Source organism: Bombina bombina, chromosome 3, assembly GCF_027579735.1.
Source record: "Bombina bombina isolate aBomBom1 chromosome 3, aBomBom1.pri, whole genome shotgun sequence".
NCBI classification, from domain to species: domain Eukaryota; kingdom Metazoa; phylum Chordata; class Amphibia; order Anura; family Bombinatoridae; genus Bombina; species Bombina bombina.
In genome coordinates this window covers 788,261,144-788,278,094 of record NC_069501.1, presented here as the reverse complement: position 1 = coordinate 788,278,094, position 16,951 = coordinate 788,261,144, and the positions used below count along the sequence as shown (strand labels likewise).

General features: G+C 39.2%; 1 protein-coding gene across 1 annotated transcript in view; it reads right to left on the bottom strand.

Moving 5' to 3' along the window:
* Positions 1 to 3,140, bottom strand: part of AFF3 (ALF transcription elongation factor 3) — a 76,140-nt gene extending 73,000 nt beyond the window's left edge. The window contains exon 1 of the mRNA XM_053705456.1: positions 2,931 to 3,140. Coding sequence (XP_053561431.1) covers positions 2,931 to 3,140 — 210 coding nt within the window. The remainder of the gene's footprint in view (positions 1 to 2,930) is intronic.
* Between the last annotated feature and the right edge of the window lie 13,811 nt (positions 3,141 to 16,951).

Sequence of the window (16,951 nt, the reverse complement as noted above, 5' to 3'; positions counted from 1 at the left end):
TTTACTGTAAATATTTCACATTACAATGTTCTGTACATAAAAGAATATGTTGTATGTATTTTTAAATAGATATTCCTATATACTGTTTATATATATATATATATGTAAATATCTATACCTATACATAATCATCTATATATATTTGTTTAACAACCCATAAGATATACAGTATGTATAAATATTTAATTATGAAAAAATAGAACATATTCCGTTACATAAAGAACATTGGAATATTAAATATTAATATTTTCATGTCGGGTTATTGCTAATGAGAATATGTGATGGTATTTGCGTGGGGTACTAGGTTTTTCCCCAACTGTTTTTCTCCATTGAATTCTACGCAATATTCTAAGTTCAGATTTTTGCGCTAGTCGTGTTATTGCTAAAGCAAAAACCTTTTACTTTCAACTTGTAATACCAGCGCAACCCGACTAGCACAAAAATCTTAATTCTAGCGGAGTTATTGCTATAGCGTAAATGCAAAATACCGCTCCCCTTGTAATCTGGACCTAAGTGTTTGGATGTTTTAAATATGTTGATTATGAAATGAATTAAAATTATATGAAACTGTAAATTGCACAAATCATGAACTGATATAAATTTAATAAATAAAACAAAACAAAAAAAACCCTGCATAATGGTCATCATTATCAATATTAAATCAGTTGCTATGATTTCTTCTGTTTTTGGCTGTGTATATTTTGGTTTTGTAAAGGTCTGTAGAAACCTTATGAAAAACACACTTCAAAAGCCTGTTTCTTTTGGATTTGTTTCATCTAGATGCATTTAATCTAAGTGTAAGAATGTCATATATTAATTAAGCTGTGGCGCCACAGAAGAGAAGGAAAAAAAATTACTAAGTTAAATAAGACTTTTTTTTACATGGTAATAGTAAGTTTTGTCATTTTCATTGTTATGTATCACAGACATTAATGGTCTAATGCACTGATCAGCCAATCAATTTGCAGAATGATACAGGCTATGCAGTTTATAATATGCAGCTCTCTGGGGGAAGTAGAAAAGCCCCCACAAAGTTCAAAATTTAAAAATGGGCAAAATTTATTAGGAAAGAAATCTGCAGATTTTCACAGTTAGACAGTACTAGTTCATGTGTGTCATATAGATAACATTGTGCTCACTCCCGTGGAGTTATTTAGGAGTCTGCACTGGTTGGCTAAACTGCATGTCTAACAAAAGCACTAAGATAAGGGCACAGTCTGCAGAGGCTTAGATACAAGGTAATCACAGAAGTAAAAAGTATATAAATATAAATGTGTTGGTTATGCAAAACTGGGGAATGGGTACTAAAGGGATTATCAATCTTTTTTAAACAATACAAATTCTGGTGCAGACTGTCCCTTTAAAAGCTAAACCTAGCAGGCTCATATGCTAATTTCTTAGCCCTTGAAGGCCGCCTCTTATCTGAATGCATTTTGACATTTACAACTAGAGCGTTAGTTTATGTGTGCCATATAGATAACATTGGCTCACACCAAGGAGTTACCTAGGAGCACTGATTGGCTAGAATGCAAGTCTATTAAAAGAACTGAAATAAGGGGGAAGTCTGCAGAGGCTTAGATACAAGGTAACCATAGGGGTAAAAAGTATATTAATATAACTGTGTTGGTTGTGCAAAACTGGGGAATGGGTAATAAAGGTATTATCTATCTTTTTAAACAATACAAATTCTGTTTTATACTGTCCCTTTAATAAGCTCATAAATTATAGCTTCTTACGGGGTCATTATAGTAAAAAAAAAATGACAAGCTCTATTCCGTTAGGACTTGTAATTTTAAGAATATCGACCCTGCAGTACTGTGTTTAACCTCTGCAATGGAGTGAAACATGCAGTGGAAATACCACTTGGGACTTGCGGTGCACTGCTGGTCCCAAGCGGAACTTGCTGCTGATCCAAACGATAACACTAGTCGCACGACTCAGATGTGCAACTAGAGCTGCTGAATGGATCATTGGCGTTTTCCTCTAAGGACCATCAGAGTGCACTGCAAGTCCCGAGCGGTATATCAACTGTGGTTTAAGTTTAACCCCATTGCAGGGGTTAAACACAGTACTGCTGAGTTAATAGTCTTTAAATTTAAAGGGCCAGTATAGTTTTAAAAACGACAAGCTCAAATCCGTTAGAGTATCTAATTTTCAACTATAATGGCCTTTAAAATGTCTTTTCTGACATGCACTTTTTTGCATTTCCTATTTTTTTAAAGCAGTGAATAAAAGTTTAAACACCAGTAAGTGCAAAATGAATACAACTTGCATCATTTGAGTAATATCATTGTCCTGCCTTTTCATCCAGAAATGTAGCAAGATCATTACTTCCAATGTTCTTTGCTTTTATGAAAATCTTGCAGCATCTTTTTTTATTTTTTATTAAATAAAACGCTTTATAACATATGGCACTGTGGTATACTTTTGTGCTCAGTATAACAATCATACACACAAGACAAAAATATAAATATTTCACTAGCGTCAAGAACATAAATATGAAATAAAATCACATATAACACTTCTAGTCTCTCCTGTTTTCTTCTGCTATTTTGTAATGTCACAATCTTTAAAGAAAATAATAAATAAAGTAAATCTATACACTTTATAAACACATTACATTCTTAATGGGAAAGCTTCACTCAGCACAGACGGCCGCACACACAGATTATTCTCAGGCTGCCTGAATGCTGCAAGTGTCTAACTTTCTCTTTCTGCTTGCTTGATAAACTTTGCTATCCTGCTTCTTTTGAATACTATACAGACATAGTCAGACTATATTTCAGCTTGGACTGCGCCTCTTAATTTAGATCAACTAAAGTCTGTAACACAATCTTCTACACTTGAGAAAAAAATAACAGCCAAGCCTTGTTGCATGTGCAAAGAAAATGTTCCTTTTTAAGCACAGAAAAGCCAAAAGCTGCCCTTACCTCAGGGCTTGTGCAGCCAGATGGCTTATTTTGTTCACTTTCGCTAGAAGTGCTCTCACTCTCCGAGTCGGATCCAGAGCTAGAGTCAGATTCACTGGAGCTGCTGCTTTCACCTTTGATGGAGACTCCTGAAGTTCTGTTATTGCATTGCTGAGCGTCACCACTGCCAGCATGAAACACAGGAGGGGGGGGGTGGGGTGAGAATGACATTTGGCAGCAAGGGGGAAAGGAAAGAAGATAGTGTTACAATTGTATACTTATTTCTTGTTGAAAAAATATATTACTAATTATTTCAACTATAAATAATCTTTAACATTCTGAATCTTCAGGTTTTAGCGCCCTTGGCATGTACAGGTTTTATGCCGTCACAAATTCTTTTATGCAGCCCAGTCTTTGTAACTGTTACTTTTTCCTTTTTATCATTTTGTTTCTTACTATTTAAGTAAATTGCCACCAGTAAAACTGTTGCAAACTGTGAAAGTTTTCAGCCTTTGTTTGATAGATACAGGCAGGAAACTCTTTATCCAAACTGTTTGGGACAAGAAAGGTTTGGATTTTGGAATATTTGATGTGTAAAAAGCGACAGTTTAGAGAAGGGATGGAAACAACAATATCTTATGTATTTTGGGCAATATTTACATGTAATAAAAAGCTTATAAATCTAACTTAAAAGTAGGTTTATATCATTTTTAATACATTTGTATACATACTGTAGTACCCTCAGAAAGATAGTGCAGTGCTGTAATCAGAAAGGTAATATTTACAGGCAGATTACAAGTGGAGCGCTAAATATAACTTTTGTGAATGTGCGTTGGTATTACAAGTTAATAGCAATGCGAACGAGAGCGCGCTTCCATAGTCTCCAATGGGAGCCTCGTTCTTATGCCGCCAAAGATGGAATGAGAACTAGCGCAGTGAAGGAGGTAAGTTGTGCAGAGATGGCAGCAAATTGTAAATATATATGTATATGACTATATACATATATATTTATGTGTTTATATGTGCATATACATATATATTTACCGGGAACACACAGTTCCCATAGACCGCAATGTAAAGGCACTTCAGTGCCGGGTTTTTTCTAACACTTCTTTCTAACTTTACCCCCAAAATACTGCCAAGTGCAGTTATTTTATTAAAACATAAAATTGCTATAATTTTAATTTATAATAAAATACACTGCACTGTATTTTGGGAGACATTTATAAAATTAACCAGATATCTGATCTCTGGTTAATTTTATAAGCGAATAATTGCTACCTCGAGCTTACGGTAGCAATAACCAGACACTTAGGCCTAGATTTGGAGTTTTGTCGGTAACGACCCGAAAAACTAACGCCGGCTTTTTTCTGGCCGCACCATAAAAATAACTCTGGTATCGAGAGTCCACATAAAGGCTGCGTTAGGCTCCAAAAAAGGAGCGTAGAGCATTTTTAACGCAGCTTCAACTCTCGATACCAGAGTTGCTTACGGACGCGGCCAGCCTCAAAAACGTGCTCGTGCACGATTCCCCCATAGGAAACAATGGGGCTGTTTGAGCTGAAAAAAAACCAAACACCTGCAAAAAAGCCGCGTTCAGCTCCTAACGCAGCCCCATTGTTTGCTATGCGGTAACCCTTCCTACGTCTGCACTTAACACTCTAACATGTACCCCGAGTCTAAACACCCCTAACCTTACACTTATTAACCCCTAATCTGCCGCCCCCGCTATCGCTGACCCCTGCATATTATTATTAACCCCTAATCTTCCGCTCCGTAAACCGCCGCTACTTACATTATCCCTATGTACCCCTAATCTGCTGCCCCTAACACCGCCGACCCCTATATTATATTTATTAACCCCTAATCTGCCCCCCACAACGTCGCCTCCACCTACCTACACTTATTAACCCCTAATCTGCCGACCGGACCTGAGCGCTACTATAATAAAGTTATTAACCCCTAATCCGCCTCACTAACCCTATCATAAATAGTATTAACCCCTAATCTGCCCTCCCTAACATCGCCGACACCTAACTTAAATTATTAACCCCTAATCTGCCAACCGAATCTCGCCGCTATTCTAATAAATTTATTAACCCCTAAAGCTAAGTCTAACCCTAATACTAACACCCCCCTAAGTTAAATATAATTTAAATCTAACGAAATTAATTAACTCTTATTAAATAAATTATTCTAATTTAAAGCTAAATACTTACCTGTAAAATAAATCCTAATATAGCTACAATATAAATTATAATTATATTATAGCTATTTTAGGATTTATATTTATTTTACAGGTAACTTTGTATTTATTTTAACCAGGTACAATAGCTATTAAATAGTTAAGAACTATTTAATAGCTAAAATAGTTAAAATAATTACAAATTTACCTGTAAAAGAAATCCTAACCTAAGTTACAAATAAACCTAACACTAGACTATCAATAAATTAATTAAATAAACTACCTACAATTACCTACAATTAACCTAACACTACACTATCAATAAATTAATTAAATACAATTGCTACAAAGAAATACAATTAAATAAACTAGCTAAAGTACAAAAAATAAAAAAGAACTAAGTTACAAAAAATAAAAAAATATTTACAAACATAAGAAAAATATTACAACAATTTTAAACTAATTACACCTACTCTAAGCCCCCTAATAAAATAACAAAGCCCCCCAAAATAAAAAAAATGCCCTACCCTATTCTAAATTACTAAAGTTCAAAGCTCTTTTACCTTACCAGCCCTGAACAGGGCCCTTTGCGGGGCATGCCCCAAGAAATTCAGCTCTTTTGCCTGTAAAAAAAAACATACAATACCCCCCCCAACATTACAACCCACCACCCACATACCCCTAATCTAACCCAAACCCCCCTTAAATAAACCTAACACTAAGCCCCTGAAGATCATCCTACCTTGTCTTCACCATACCAGGTTCACCGATCGGTCCAGAAGAGCTCCTCCGATGTCCTGATCCAAGCCCAAGCGGGGGGCTGAAGAGGTCCATGATCCGGCTGAAGTCTTCAGCCAAGCGGGCCAGAAGAGGTCTTCCATCCGATTGAAGTCTTCATCCAAGCGGCATCCATCCGGAGCGAAGCGGCAGCATCCTGAAGACCTCCACTGCGGAACATCCATCCTGGCCGACGACTGAACGACGAATGACGGTTCCTTTAAATGACGTCATCCAAGATGGCGTCCCTCGAATTCCGATTGGCTGATAGGATTCTATCAGCCAATCGGAATTAAGGTAGGAATATTCTGATTGGCTGATGGAATCAGCCAATCAGAATCAAGTTCAATCCGATTGGCTGATCCAATCAGCCAATCAGATTGAGCTTGCATTCTATTGGCTGATCGGAACAGCCAATAGAATGCGAGCTCAATCTGATTGGCTGATCGGATTAGCCAATCGGATTGAACTTGATTCTGATTGGCTGATTCCATCAGCCAATCAGAATATTCCTACCTTAATTCCGATTGGCTGATAGAATCCTATCAGCCAATCGGAATTCGAGGGACGCCATCTTGGATGACGTAATTTAAAGGAACCGTCATTCGTCGTTCAGTCGTCGGCCAGGATGGATGTTCCGCGGTGGAGGTCTTCAGGATGCTGCCGCTTCGCTCCGGATGGATGCCGCTTGGATGAAGACTTCAATCGGATGGAAGACCTCTTCTGGTCCGCTTGGATGAAGACTTCAGCCGGATCATGGACCTCTTCAGCCCCCCGCTTGGGCTTGGATCAGGACATCGGAGGAGCTCTTCTGGACCGATCGGTGAACCTGGTATGGTGAAGACAAGGTAGGATGATCTTCAGGGGCTTAGTGTTAGGTTTATTTAAGGGGGGTTTGGGTTAGATTAGGGGTATGTGGGTGGTGGGTTGTAATGTTGGGGGGGGTATTGTATGTTTTTTTTTACAGGCAAAAGAGCTGAATTTCTTGGGGCATGCCCCGCAAAGGGCCCTGTTCAGGGCTAGTAAGGTAAAAGAGCTTTGAACTTTAGTAATTTAGAATAGGGTAGGGCATTTTTTTATTTTGGGGGGCTTTGTTATTTTATTAGGGGGCTTAGAGTAGGTGTAATTAGTTTAAAATTGTTGTAATATTTTTCTTATGTTTGTAAATAATTTTTTATTTTTTGTAACTTAGTTCTTTTTTATTTTTTGTACTTTACCTAGTTTATTTAATTGTATTTCTTTGTAGCAATTGTATTTAATTAATTTATTGATAGTGTAGTGTTAGGTTAATTGTAGGTAATTGTAGGTAGTTTATTTAATTAATTTATTGATAGTCTAGTGTTAGGTTTATTTGTAACTTAGGTTAGGATTTCTTTTACAGGTAAATTTGTAATTATTTTAACTATTTTAGCTATTAAATAGTTCTTAACTATTTAATAGCTATTGTACCTGGTTAAAATAAATACAAAGTTACCTGTAAAATAAATATAAATCCTAAAATAGCTATAATATAATTATAATTTATATTGTAGCTATATTAGGATTTATTTTACAGGTAAGTATTTAGCTTTAAATTGGAATAATTTATTTAATAAGAGTTAATTAATTTCGTTAGATTTAAATTATATTTAATTTAGGGGGGTGTTAGTATTAGGGTTAGACTTAGCTTTAGGGGTTAATACATTTATTAGAATAGCGGCGAGATTCGGTCGGAAGATTAGGGGTTAATAATTGAAGTTAGGTGTCGGCGATGTTAGGGAGGGCAGATTAGGGGTTAATACTATTTATGATAGGGTTAGTGAGGCGGATTAGGGGTTAATAACTTTATTATAGTAGCGCTCAGGTCCGGTCGGCAGATTAGGGGTTAATAAGTGTAGGCAGGTGGAGGCGACGTTGTGGGGGGCAGATTAGGGGTTAATAAATATAATATAGGGGTCGGCGGTGTTAGGGGCAGCAGATTAGGGGTACATAAGGATAACGTAGGTGGCGGCGCTTTGCGGTCGGCAGATTAGGGGTTAATAAGTGTAGGCAGGTGGAGGCGACGTTGAGGGGGGCAGATTAGGGGATAATAAATATAATACAGGGGTCGGCGGTGTTAGGGGCAGCAGATTAGGGGTACATAAGGATAACGTAGGTGGCGGTCGGCAGATTAGGGGTTAAATTTTTTTTTCCGAGTGTCGGCGATGTGGGGGGACCTCGGTTTAGGGATACATAGGTAGTTTATGGGTGTTAGTGTACTTTAGAGTACAGTAGTTAAGAGCTTTAGAAACCGGCGTTAGCCCAGAAAGCTCTTAACTACTGACTTTTTTCCTGCGGCTGGAGTTTTGTCGTTAGATGTCTAACGCTCACTTCAGAAACGACTCTAAATACCGGAGTTAGAAAAATCCCATTGAAAAGATAGGATACGCAATTTACGTAAGGGGATCTGCGGTATGGAAAAGTCGCGGCTGGAAAGTGAGCGTTAGACCCTATTTTGAGTGACTCCAAATACCGGCGATAGCCTAAAACCAGCGTTAGGAGCCTCTAACGCTGGTTTTCACGGCTAACGCCAAACTCTAAATCTAGGCCTTAATAAATTAGCGCTTATTATTTTAAATAAATATAAACTATTTGCATTTTATAACACAAAAATCAAACCAAAGACACAGGCAGAGAAGATTGTGACTTACAGGTTGTGAAAAAAAAAGTAATTTTTGATTTTTTTTTATTTAATTTTTTTTTTTTTTATTAAAATGTTTGGATTTTGGAATAAATTTGGATTTTGGAATTCCAGATTTGGGGATTTTTACCTGTATGATATTACGGTTGCAACCAGGTCTGCTCTTCAGGCAGGGCAAGAGGGGCACCCAGTGCTTTTGGGTGAGGGTATAAGAAGGTACAGTGTGCATCCTGTATTTAGATTATGAAGAAGTGTTTATGGTATCAGGAGGTGATATATATATAGTGCTATTATTTATATAGGTAATACTGTATGTTAGGCCATTAGGGGGCTGGGCTGAGGGACCCCATACGTTTTTCTTGCTCTGGGAGAGAGGCAAGAGAGAAAGAAACAGGAGACCATATACATGCAGTACTGGTGAGAAGTGTTTGCAGTGCTGGGAAGAGAGGGATCACCAGGCACATCACATGTGTGGAAGACAAAGTGCAATGCTGGGGTGAGGGGCAGGACAGCACTGCATACAGTTGAACAGTGTACTTGCAGTGCTTGGAAGCAAGAGAAAATGAACACATGGGCCCCTATTTATCAAGGTATGGCTGACCTGATCTGACAGTGCGGATCAGGTCCGCCAGACCTCGCTGAATACGGCGAGCAATATGCTTGCCGTATTCAGCATTGAACCAGCAGCTCACAAGAGCTGCTAGTGCAACGCCGCCCCCTGCAGACTCGCGGCCAATCGGCCGCCAGCAGGGAGGTGTCAACCAACCCGATCGCACTCGATCGGGATGATTTCCGGCGATGTCTGTACGCCTGCTCATAGTAGGCGGACAGGTTATGGAGCAGCGGTCTTTGTGACCGCTGCTTCATAACTGCTGTTTCTGGCGAGCCTGTAGGCTCGCCAGAAACAATTTGCCCCATTGTACCACACAAGAGGAGATTGCACTTTGTACAAATGTCATTGCTTTATTGTGCATGTAAATTGTGGAGTTGTTGGGTCACATGAATTGCCACACCCACACCGCACCCTATACCATGCTCCTCATAGGGTGTTCTTGAAGTGGATGGGAAAAAAGGTGGCAACAGTAATGCAATATTTGTTTTTTCTTTCTCACATGGTCAGTGAACAAATTGTAAAAATGATATATTTCTCTATTATTGAATTTTTGGAGATTTACAAAGTGGAACACAATTAATAGCGTAAGGTGTGTTATCTTGTACTTAGTTTCACACTAAAGGCTGTGACACACTGCAAGCGGAGCGACGCGCAGCGTGTACATGCGGCTGTGTGCGCTCAGTGTGTCCTGCCTTTTCATCTCTGAGCACTCTGCTGAGTCAGGTCGCGTAGCTAAGCGCTCAGAGATGAAATATTTGAACTTCAGAAGCGATGCGACGCGGAGCGAAGCAGCTGCTTTGACTCGCACCGCATCGCTTGCAGTGTGTCACAGCCTTAAGAATAAAGCATTATCTGGTGTGAGAAGTGGATGATTAAACATTTTAACCAGAGCGTCTTAAAGTTGACACCTATCAAATCCTATACTTTTAATGAATAGCACAAAGAGTGATATTAGTGGGCTCATTGCACTTATATTACACATGATGAGTGGTTGATACATTTTTATGTATTATTAGTAGTAGTTGTGTGCTATACTGTATAGTACAGAACTACATGAAGCACTCCATTAACTGTGCACTATCCTTACTTAGCTTTTTAGCAATGTCTAACACAAATTTTACTGTGTGCCCCCACAAAAGTCTATTTTGTGAGAGATTTAGTGAATTCCCAAGCTTTTTCTAGTCACTGCCCAGTGGTTCTATAAAATCATCAGCACCCCCTACCTTACCCTGTACAACAATAATATTCAGACCACCAGTGCACAAACCCTATTAAAGTTAATGGAGCAATACATTTTATAGGAGAAAATATTAAATATATTCAAATTTTAAATTTTTTTTTTTTTGTTTAATGCAAACTGTATTGTCTTGATCTTCTGATAACAGCCTTTTAAAGTTATCAGTCATGTTGTAAGAGTCTTATAAACCACATTCAGTAACTCGACAAAGGGGCAGGAGCCCCCAAAACGTTGCTTGTCAATAAACCTTTTCACTTCTTGACCTGGAGTGTGCAGCTTATTTTGTGCTTTTTAATTACTTCACTGTTCAAAAACTGTTAATCTGATGTAATGATGAAATGATACTAGTTTCCTAATATCTGGTTTCATGTCACTTAGCAGGAGTCTTAAATTACTATAGTGGGAGATCTGGAGTTGATTTCTTTGCTTTGAGCATAGTTATACTACTGCACCAATAAATCAACCTTATAAGAAGTGTATTCTACTTACCCAATTATTTCTGATTAGAGACAATTTAAAAACTAGATGGACAGACAAGTACAGCATGCCTTTGCTGTGTTTCCTGCTACTACACAATGTTTCTAAACTGTGCAGTTAATGTTAATAATCTGTGCTAATGTGCAACTCTGGCGAAACAATGCATGCAAGGATAGAGAACAAGTGGCTGCGATTTATTGTAGTGGGAGAAACTGTAATTTGCTGATAAACCTGCACTATCATATAATAAAAAAGCCTGGTTGAAGCTGTGGCAAAGATCAGTAAAACTTTAAATACAAAGCGAGAAAGTTGTTTTGTTTTGTGCAACTAGTACAAAACACAACAAATTACGATAATTATACTTGAAGGGGCCCACTAGCATCCTCTTCCACTCCTTTCCTACTAGCACACCCTATGGTAGTTCCAGTGCCCCCCTTCCACCTGATATGCCTATTAGTGCCCCCCTCAGAAATCCCCCCTCCTGGGGTTAGTACTGTCCACTTTAAAACCACTGCCCTAGACTATATTGAGTGATAAACATGTTGTACTTTGTAATCTTCACTAGCATTAGAAAAGCTTAGTGAAGAAGCTAGAAAACAAAACACATGGACCAACTATTGTGTATTTTTCATTCCCTTCTCCAAGCCAACTCCTTAAATTGTTTGTGCTTCATTTATACCCAAGCATGACCCACATTTATGTCTAATCATTCATTTCTGACATTTTCATCTACATAATTTGAAAAAAGATCCCTTATGTCATGAGATGCAGGGCACAGCATAGTAGGTAGAACACTATTTTATTGCAAAGCATAGAAGTATACAGCTTGTACAACACATCTAACTTGGTAACTGCGACATAGACAATCACAGCTGTAAGCCATGCACCCATCCGGTGATGTCTGCCCATTCTTCTGGTCACTGCTCTAACTAGTGCTAATCCCCGATATCGGAATGGAAGTTTCACCACTCGTCCATTTTACATGAACTGTCCTCTGATACAGAAGAAGGTGATTGAGAGTCTGCTGGAAGCAAAGAACTATCCCCGCTGTGATCTTGCTGAGGGGAAGGCACCCCACTTAAAACAGGCGATCCCACCGGCGTGGCTCTGAGGCATCCAGTCCCAAACTCTCAGGAACTGGCTGAAGATGTCTTTAATTTTGACGTGTGACAGTCCCTCCATCAGTAAGGACTACATAAGACCTTGGTTCTGGAGAGTGTCCAATTACCGTAGCAGGTGTTTTCCATTTCTTCTCATCACCAGGTTTAACTCTGACACTTTGCCCCACATTTAGCTCCTGCAAGGGCCTCGCGGAGTGTTTTCTGTTGTAGAAGAATCGATAACCCCTTTTAGCCTCTTCATCCCTCCTAATGACCTCATCCCAAGGAACAGAGCTGGTCGGCTGGAAGACACCCACAGAGGGTAAAGTGGTGCGAATCTGACATCCTAGCATCAGCTGTGCCGGGCTAAAACCTGTGGCTTGGATGGGAGTTGCTCTATAGGCCAAGAGAGCTAGGTACAGCCTAGATTGCTTCAAAATGAACTTTGTTGTTTGAACTGCCCTTTCAGCCATTTTATTGGCCTGCAGGTAATGTGGACTTGATGTAGAATGGACAAAATCATATTCACTGCTGAAAGAACTGAACTCCATTGAAGCAAACTGCATTCCCTTATCACTCACTAACTCCATTGGTATGCCCCACCGGCCGAACAAGCTCTTGAGATGAGTGATAACGGCTTGACTTGTGATCTCATTCAAGGGTGCAATCTCCAAATACCTGGAATAGTAGTCAATCATAACTAGGTATTTTTTCCCGTGCAGTTCACACAAATCAGCAGCTATTTTCTGACCCAGGCAGCATCTTTCTTCAACAAATCTGTGATAGGGTGTAGTACTGTGGATAAATCCGGAAGGAACTTGCCCACATAATTCACAAGGCCCAATATTTGTCTCAGCTCATGTACATCAGAAGGACTTTTCATCTGTTCAATAGCAAGGATTTTATCAGGGTCCAGCTTGATGCCATCTCCATTGATGACATGCCCAAAGTAACATAACTCAGATTTTCTAAAATGGCATTTCTCTTTATTTAATTTCAGTCCGGACGCAATCGCTGGTCATGTTCTTCCAATGTAGACCACTACACTAAAATGTCGTCCATAATGACTGCCGTGCCCTTGTGGTCCCTTAGGAGGGAACTCTTCTCTCTTTGAAAGATTTCACGAGCAGAGGATATCGCGAAGGGGGGTCTGCAGAAGCAAAACCAACCTACCGGTGTAACGAAGGTAGTCAGTTTGTGGCACTGTAGATCTAGAGGTATCTGCCAGAAGCTGCAGGAATCATCCAGTGTAGAGAAGAACTTCGCCCCAGCCAGTTTTGGAGATATGTCTTCAAGCATCGGCAGCACATATCTCTCTCTCTTCATCGCCTCATTCAGCCTTTTAAAGTCTACGCAGATGCTACCTTCCCATTTTTCTTCGCAACAGGCACAATGGGGGCACACCAGTCAGTTGCTTCAACAACCTCTTCAATAATTCTCATATTCTTCATACGCTTAAGTTCCTTCTCCACTTGAGGCATGAGCGGGAATGGAATTCTACAAGAAGTGGTAATGCTGTATGGGACTGCATCACTTTTAAGTGATATACGGACTGGGTTGCAATTCAGTAGGCCCAGGGGTGGACTAAGACCAACCAGGGCTCCCAGGCAAAAGTGTGGCAGGACCTCCCACCCCGTCTTTGCTCCACCTTCCTACCTCCTCTGCCCCTCCTCCACCCTATTGCCCCTCCTATCTCGTGTGCCCCTCCCAACTCCCTTGCCCCTCCCAACTCATATGCCCCTCCCCCACCATGTTTTTAATTGCTATATAAAGAGACAATATTTTCCTTAAATATTTTTAATAAGAACTAAATATTGTAAATTAACAAGTGCTTATGCCAAAAAAAAAAAAAAATCCCCATGCCTATATGCACTTCAGTATGGAGCAGAAAGTAATGAGGAGCAGACAAGGGGGTAAAATAACTTGTTACTGGCAGCTAAAGAGGTAAAATCATTCATTTGTATTTGTATATTTCCTTTAAATAAGAGATGCATGATTCTATAAGTAGGCGTGTATACTAAATAAAGATAAAACTATCTCCATTTTACCTGAAACCATGGCAGATTTAGAGAAATCAATTTTAAAGGGAGAGTAAAGTCAAAATGAAACTTTAAAGGAACATGAAACACAAAACATTTCTTTTTAAACGATTTAGGTAGAACATACAATTTTAAACAGCTTTCCAGTTTACTGCTATTATCAAATTTGCTTCATTCTCTTGGTATCATTTGCTGAACACATGGGTGAGTCAATGACAATATATATGCAGCCACCAATCAACAGCTAGAACCTAGGTTTTTTGCTGTTCCTGAGCTTTCCTAGATAAACCTTTCAGCAAAGGATAACAAGAGAAGGAAGCACATTAAATAATATAAGTAAATTGGAAAGTTGTTTAAAATGTTATGCTCTGTCTAAATCATGAATACCTAATTATGACTTCACTGTCCCTTTAATGATTCAGATTAAACATACAATTTTAAACACCATCTATTACAATTAACTTCTATTATCTAAGTTGCTAAATTCACTTCCTGTCATTTGTTGAAAAGCATACCTGGTTAGGTTCAGGAGCAGCAATTGACTACTGGGATTTAGCTGAAGATTGGTGGATGCACATATATGCCTCTTATTATTGGCTCACCCAACATGTTCAGCTAGCTCCCAGTAGAACATTGATGCCTATAGCATCTCATGTAGAGATTTACAGTACTATATAGAGGTTTAATCTATTGTATAAAAATGTAACACAATGTAGAGATTCCCTATGCCTCACACACAGCCCCCTCTCCAGTACCTTATATACAGATATACAGGGAGTGCAGAATTATTAGGCAAGTTGTATTTTTGAGGATTAATTTTATTATTGAACAACAACCATGTTCTCAATGAACCCAAAAAACTCATTAATATCAAAGCTGAATATTTTTGGAAGTAGTTTTTAGTTTGTTTTTAGTTTTAGCTATTTTAGGGGGATATCTGTGTGTGCAGGTGACTATTACTGTGCATAATTATTAGGCAACTTAACAAAAAACAAATATATACCCATTTCAATTATTTATTTTTACCAGTGAAACCAATATAACATCTCAACATTCACAAATATACATTTCTGACATTCAAAAACAAAACAAAAACAAATCAGTGACCAATATAGCCACCTTTCTTTGCAAGGACACTCAAAAGCCTGCCATCCATGGATTCTGTCAGTGTTTTGATCTGTTCACCATCAACATTGCGTGCAGCAGCAACCACAGCCTCCCAGACACTGTTCAGAGAGGTGTACTGTTTTCCCTCCTTGTAAATCTCACATTTGATGATGGACCACAGGTTCTCAATGGGGTTCATATAAGGTGAACAAGGAGGCCATGTCATTAGATTTTCTTCTTTTATACCCTTTCTTGCCAGCCACGCTGTGGAGTACTTGGACGCGTGTGATGGAGCATTGTCCTGCATGAAAATCATGTTTTTCTTGAAGGATGCAGACTTCTTCCTGTACCACTGCTTGAAGAAGGTGTCTTTCAGAAACTGGCAGTAGGACTGGGAGTTGAGCTTGACTCCATCCTCAACCCGAAAAGGCCCCACAAGCTCATCTTTGATGATACCAGCCCAAACCAGTACTCCACCTCCACCTTGCTGGCGTCTGAGTCGTACTGGAGCTCTCTACCCTTTACCAATCCAGCCACGGGCCCATCCATCTGGCCCATCAAGACTCACTCTCATTTCATCAGTCCATAAAACCTTAGAAAAATCAGTCTTGAGATATTTCTTGGCCCAGTCTTGAAGTTTCAGCTTGTGTGTCTTGTTCAGTGGTGGTCGTCTTTCAGCCTTTCTTACCTTGGCCATGTCTCTGAGTATTGCACACCTTGTGCTTTTGGACACTCCAGTGATGTTGCAGCTCTGAAATATGGCCAAACTGGTGGCAAGTGGCATCTTGGCAGCTGCACGCTTGACTTTTCTCAGTTCATGGGCAGTTATTTTGCGCCTTGGTTTTTCCACACGCTTCTTGCGACCCTGTTGACTATTTTGAATGAAACGCTTGATTGTTCGATGATCACGCTTCAGAAGCTTTGCAATTTTAAGAGTGCTTCATCCCTCTGCAAGATATCTCACTATTTTTGATTTTTCTGAGCCTGTCAAGTCCTTCTTTTGACCCATTTTGCCAAAGGAAAGGAAGTTGCCTAATAATTATGCACACCTGATATAGGGTGTTGATGTCATTAGACCACACCCCTTCTCATTACAGAGATGCACATCACCTAATATGCTTAATTGGTAGTAGGCTTTCGAGCCTATACAGCTTGGAGTAAGACAACATGCATAAAGAGGATGATGTGGTTAAAATACTCATTTGCCTAATAATTCTACACTCCCTGTATACTATTATTGAGAGGTTACCTCTGTATATAAGGATCTGGGTAGGGGACTGTGTGTGTGTGTGTGACAGATATATTATAGAGGTTCCCTCTGTCACACACACAGACCCCTCCCCAGTTCCTTATATACAGGAATATATTATAGAGAGGTCCCTTCTGTCACATACACAGCCCCCTCCCCAGTTCCTTATATATAGATATATACTATAGATGTCCCCTTTGTCACACAGCCCCCTATCCAAATCCTTATCTACAGATATATATTATAGAGGTCCCTCTGTCACCTCCACAAATCCTTATATACAGATATTTTCTATTTCTCTTGTATCATGTGACACCCAAGTAACAAGTGTATAATATATATTTTCATTACAGTTACACTTTGACTTCCCCCCTTTACATGAATAACTGAAGTATTCATCTAAATGTGGGATACTTAACTTGGAAGTATTTATCTAAAGGGGGGGGGGGGGGAGTCAAAGTATAAAAGATAATAAAAATAAATATTTAAGTTGGGAGATCAAAATGAGATAATAGTAGATCATACTAAGCAGCCACGATTAGCCAAACCAATGGCCTCTAGTTATTAAGGTCTGGCGGACCTGATCCTACACTGCGGAT